At 40.3% G+C, this 6,341-nt stretch overlaps 1 protein-coding gene across 1 annotated transcript in view; it reads right to left on the reverse strand.

The window, feature by feature from the left end:
- Positions 1–638: 638 nt before the first annotated feature.
- The window catches only part of map3k3 (mitogen-activated protein kinase kinase kinase 3), a 54,387-nt gene continuing 48,684 nt past the window's right edge, over positions 639–6,341 (reverse strand). The window contains exon 11 of the mRNA XM_048614383.1: positions 639–4,595. Coding sequence (XP_048470340.1) covers positions 4,367–4,595 — 229 coding nt within the window. The 3' untranslated portion in view covers positions 639–4,366. The remainder of the gene's footprint in view (positions 4,596–6,341) is intronic.

The following is a 6,341-nucleotide window of genomic DNA, read 5'->3' on the forward strand; positions in this document are numbered from 1 at the left end:
GGTTTAACTCTCAGACTTTACCATTGCATGATCAACAAACACGGACTTCAGCAAGTGTCCAACACTAATTGAAGCGTAGAACAGGGATGAGGGGAGGTGGGGTGGGGAGAAAGGTTAATAGTGGGGGGAAAGAAATTATAGTAAATGAATCTCTAGGGCTCCCAGCACTGGCAAACATCTTTGGACTCAGGTCAGCAGACCAATATTTCAACCTGTCAATCTAAGCCTATGCTGAAGCTGCCAACTTCAATTTTTGATGTCACCAAAACAAGAATAAATCAGGTAAAGTCCACAAGGTCTGTCAGGTGATAATGATGGTTCCTAATTGCTGCTGAAACCGAGGCAATGCAAGTGCTCAAAGATGCAGTTCGTTGTTTGTTCTTAGGAAGGGTTGCTGTTCACCAAGTCCCCTCAGAGGCAGCTTCTACAGTCCAACTGCAGTAGTACTTAGACTGTTGAACATTTGTCTCATTGAATACAGACAGAAACTCAGTATGGAACAATTATGTTAGAGAGGAATTGGAGCCAACAGGTTAAAGGAAAGTAGACCAACCTTGGCTGCCTTTCATTTCAAACAAAACATTCAAGTACTCTGAGAAGTTGTCATCTGAAAAAAAAATGTGTAAATGTATTTTCCCTTTTTAAAAATATGAAAAACTGATCCGGCTTTACTTTAAAAACACAATCTACTGGAGTGGCTCTGCACTGCAAGCCTTTAGCACTTCACTGGGTCTGACAGAGGACTCTCTGCCATGCCTAAGTGATTGAAGACTTTGTGGAGAATTTCTGTGCAGCTCAGTGCCAGGATGAATCATTTCCCCCTTCCTGCCAACAGCTGTTGACCATTACAGGAACACAAATTTCAAGACTGTTTGAAAACCTGGATATATCAGTAATAATCCCAATTTCTTTTTGAACTCAGGAAAATAAATGGAAGAACTGGAAACAGTAGCTTTTGCTAGTCTTTAGAGGTGCTAATGGTATGCATTTTCTCACAATACACTCAACTATTCCATCTGCAACTAATGTAGTATTTAACCATAGTCTAAACTCCACATCTACAAGAAGTTTTAATTGGAATGAGTGGGGGAGTATGTTTGAAAAGAAGAGAAAAAGATTTTTGAAGAGAATAGACCAAAACTGTTATGAGATTTTTGGATGAAGTTTTTGAGGGATTTGGTGAATTGGGCAAAGATGTTAAACGTGAGAAATTTAGGATGAGGGTTACAGAATGCGAGGGTGAGTCGTCAGAAGGAAGAGTTGCTGAAGGAAATAGAGGATGAAGTGGGAGTTGTATCCCTGGTTCCTCACAAAACATTAGAACAGCTCGTCTGCCAAAGTGGGTAGACAATTAACAATATGAAAACGGCAGCTTAGTGTAAACAGCTAAGTATTTTTTATTCATTTATGGGATGTGGGTGTCGCTAGGTAGACCAGCATTTATTGACCAGAGGGCAGTTAACACTCAACCACATTGCTGTGGATCTGGATTCACATGTAGGCCAGACTAGTGGAGCAGATGCGTTTTTCCGACAATCTGCAATGGACTCACAGTTATCATTAGACTCAATTCCAGATTTTTACTGAGTCCAAATTTCACCACTTGCTGTGGCAGGATTTGAACCTGGGTGCCCCGAACACCACCTGGGTGTCTGCGTTAATAGTTTAGTGATAATACCACTAGGCCATCTCCTCTCCAATTCAGATGCCAGGCTAATGTTCTGGAGACAAAAATACAAATCCCACCATAGCATCTTGTAGAATTCTAATAAATAAATCTGCAATATAAAGCTCGTCTCAGTAATGATGATTTAAAACCATCATCATTGTTGTAAAAAGCCCATTGAGTTCATGTTCTTCTAGGAAGGAAATTGGCATTCCCTACTTGGTGTGGTTTACACCCGACTCCAAACCCACAGCAATGTAGTTGATCAACTGCCCTCTGAAATGGCCAACAAGCCATTAGTTCAAATGCATTTATGGATGGACAGCAAATGTCTAGTCAACTAAGCCCACATCATGAGTAACATTGAGTAAAAGTGATGGTCTGGATGAGGGAAATGCTGGTAATGGCAATTACATTATGGCCAGTCAAATAAAGATGGCGAATACATCCATTGCTACACGATGCACTGGGCAGCACAGAATGGCACTCAAAGTCTCCTGCCAACTGCTGCAAAACCAGCTGCTTTTCCTTAAAGGCACCGTATTTGCATTAGATTTATGCAACAGTCTCAAGTCTTATATATAAATATATATATAAAACCATCAAATAGCATTTCTTGTATAAATAAAAATAAAATAAAAGTATAAAGAGGCATAAATTACATCAGCAAAGAGGAAGTTAAAAAATAAGTTCAGTACAAAATACATTCAAGAAAGTGCATCTTCACAGAGCTGAAAGCAGTTGGCATTAAGCCTTATACTGAAAGTATATCTTTGTCCCTTTGTTCTTTAACTCAGTGTTAGTACTGGATTCAAACGATGGGCAATACCTCCACTGCATTCACTTTGAGGGCATCTGGGATTGTCTGTGCTTTAAGGGTCACACAATATGGTGGGAGAACAGGGCTACAACAGTGGATAGAAGTAGTTTAAGTGAAGACTTTGGAAATAGAGAAGTTTTAAAACAAGTTAACTAGTGGCAGCTAATTTGTTGTAGATCTGAGTATTTATCTGGTGTAATTGCCACACTAAACAAAAAGTATAAAACCACAATGAACAAAATTGATCATCATAGCCCCTGCTGTCCTCTATTGTGATACGTGGCGTAAATTGTCAATACCAATTTATTTTTATATGGACAAAGAATGGTATTTGTGATCAGAAGTCATCAACTGTATCAAAAAATGACAGACAGCAGGCTAGCAAGAAAAAAAGGTCAGACACCCATTCATAGCATAATAGGTGTGGAGTGGCAGTGCCATTAACAAGTACCACTGAAATACTTCTCACCAGCACACATTAGGATGCACCAGTTTCAACTCGAAGTATAAGTAGGGCTATAACTAATAACCTCCACGGAACATCCAAAACATTTGTACAAATTAGAGAGCATTGTTTGTGCGATTTCGTAGTTACTGTGTGTTCAGCTGTGCTGTGGAAAAGTCTCAATGTAAAACTGTAATGCTAATTCCATTGCACAAAGAGGTGTTGCCCATCGCTGGCTGCAGATATCAAGGAATTGCCAAAACCCTGCATATTACAAAGCCAATGCAGTGGCTGAGTCACATGGAAAGGCAATTCTGAATGAACATGTCTCTCTACTGATATATGCAATTATTCACATAACAGCAAGGGTTAATTTCAGTGTCATTACTTTGTTGAACTGACGGATTCACTGGCAGAACACTAACATTTAGCAAATAAGAAACTTGCATTTTTTTAAATATAACAAACCTAAAGACGTAGGGTGCAACTGGGGGAGTGCACCTCTTTGTTTCAGTTGTGAGAACTAGCACCTTTAAATATGAAACAAATGAAAAGTGACATTCGTCTCCCCTCTTGTTTCCCCTCCAAACATGGTGACTGGCTGCCTTGTCAAAAATACATTGTTGAAATCTGCAAATTCCAATCACTAGAACTAATCAGTAACCAGGCATTTAACAATGTAGCCACATTACAGTTTGCCTTGATGTGGATCTTATCTCATTGAGTAGGAAATTCAAGGTTGCAAACAAAAAGAAAATGATTAGACTTTGGTAAACAGTAGATGTATATGTGCTTACACACATATACACACACACACACACACACACACAAAATATAACATTCCTGATTGAAGCACGAGTTTGACAGAAACAGGTGAGGTGGAAATCTGGCAGCCTGTATCTCGATCTCACCAGAATTATTTAAGCACTGCTCCTTGTAGAAAGCCTTGCCTCCAATGCATATGAAAATAGACAGATGGAGAAAACGGAATAGAAAGTCAACAAGGCGCATTTGGAATTTGGGAGTAAAAGTACAATATATACATTCCTCAAAAAAACAGCATTACTTCCACTTTGCATAACATAGGAAATTGCTTGTTCTGTGGAACGACTATATGTTTTCATGAAGTGTTCCAGGGTTTGTTGAAATGCTGCTTTCTGTCCTGTTGATGGTGTACAGTGTTGAGATGAGACCTTCTGTTGAATAAACTGTCGATGGTGTCTGTAAATGCATTGAGAATTGTGTAGTTGTTCAGCTATCTTCAGTATTCACCCTATACCACAGGACAAAACTGCTGCCTTGGGATACAGACACTCATGTAACTGGTGTTACTGAGTACATTGTCTGAATGGAACACTAGGTATAACAACCTTTAGACAGTTTTTAAAAAATACTATGATTAAGAAAATCCCAGCTTCAAAGCAAGCTACCTCCATCAGTGAATTAACTGGACAAATGGATTTCTGAACAGTTCCTCTGCTGATGGTCTTTGCTTTGCATCCACAAATATTTTCTTCAGGAAGTCCCTGCAGTGATCGGAAATGTGAGATGGCAGCTGGGGGTTTGTTGGTTGAGTGGCGATTTTGAAAATGGCAGCCATAGCTTCGTACTCAGCCCAGGGAGGTTTCTCTGTGAGCATCTCCACCACCGTACATCCCAGGCTCCTAAGGAAAGGCAAGTAAAATGGCAAATTGTAATCAAGTTGGAGTCACAGAGCTGTCAATAAAGGAAGCACAGAGTAAACAAAGAAATATAACAGAAAAATAATAGAAATATTCAGCAGGTCAAGCAACATTTGTGGAGACAGAAACGGAGTTAGGTTTTAGGTCAATGACCTTTAGTCAGAATTTAAAAATGTTACAGCCTCAATCAACTTCAAGTAATCAAACAACCTGAGCCTTTGAATATTCAAATCCCCCAGCACCCAAATGCGCAGACCTTGTTAACTCCAATCATCTGCCCCCAAAGTCTCCAACTACCCAGTAATATCTAATCCCCAAATAACCAACAGCACTGCCTGTCCCAGCATTACAATCATTGAAAATTTCGATCTAAATAATTTTAATAGGGGAAGATAATAGCATGCGAACCATGCTTCATAACCTGACAAAACGTTTGAAGTACAGGACAATGACTTTGAGATTGCAACCTGACACCTACTGCAGTGGGAATTTCAGCAACACTCAAACTCGAAATCCAGATCAGCAGAGAGATAAATTTGATAAGGATATGCATACATTACTGCAATATTCCAAAGCTAGCTAGAAGTCCACATACCAGATGGAGTGCAATTTAGGCAGGTCATTAAGCATTTTAAAAAAAATCTAGAGCAATATTCTACCGGCTCACATGCAAAAATATAGTTAGTGGCTGTGGAAAACAGGCAAGGAAAGTGCCTGAAGTGTTGGAACACGAGATCAGCATTCTTCACCAAATGAAAAGTTCCTCTTAATAATGCAGCAAAAACACCAAACCTATTAAATGTCATTTGGAATAACAAAATCATTGGGCACTGTGTCCACTTCCCTGCTTTTAGGTTTGTCTTTACCATTACTATACTCACAGGACAAGAACATGTGAAATTGGAAAATTCCATCCTATAAATAGCCAGCACACCTCTTGTCGCTGGCTGGCTGCCAGAGTTTGAATCTCCTGATCAGAATCTACCAATCCACCAAGACATGGTACAAGTACAGAATATCAATGAAAACTGAGCAAATGTGCTGATCAATCATCTTCTCTGAAATTATTGTACCACTCAAGATTCAACAGCTGAGCAACTCTTCTCCTTCAATCAATATTCCTGAAAGTCAGTTCAGTAAAGCCACGTAAAATGAGTATCTTACAAAATTCACAGTTCCCAGCCATACAAGGAAAGTAAATATATCATGACATTCACTTACACAATCAAACCAAGGAAAAATCCAAAGGTCTGCGTGTTTCAAGGCATGTATTGAGGCAATTCAAATTAAGTAGCCAAGTAAGGATCTACAGAGCAAGACGTTGGAATTGCATTTAATTCAGCACGAGGAACTTCCCTTACATACCGAAACAATGCAGAGCATTGTAGCAAGACTGCAAATTGAGACTGATGCAATCATGACATGTGCACACACACACAGACTCTCCCTCTCTCCCCCTGCAAGACACCCCAACACACACACACACACACTCTCCCTCTCTCCCCCTGCACCCCAATCACACACACACACGATCCCCCTGTCCACACACAACACACACGCTCCCCCTGCTCCACACACACACACTCTCCCTGCCCCACAAACACACACACACACACACACTCCCTGCCCCACACACACACACACACACTCCCGGCCCCACACACACACACACACACTCCCTGCCCCACACACACACACACACTCCCCCTGCTCCACACACACACACAC

The sequence above is a fragment of the Rhincodon typus genome, chromosome 30 (genome assembly GCF_021869965.1).
Source record: "Rhincodon typus isolate 14 chromosome 30, sRhiTyp1.1, whole genome shotgun sequence".
In the NCBI taxonomy this organism is placed as follows: domain Eukaryota; kingdom Metazoa; phylum Chordata; class Chondrichthyes; order Orectolobiformes; family Rhincodontidae; genus Rhincodon; species Rhincodon typus.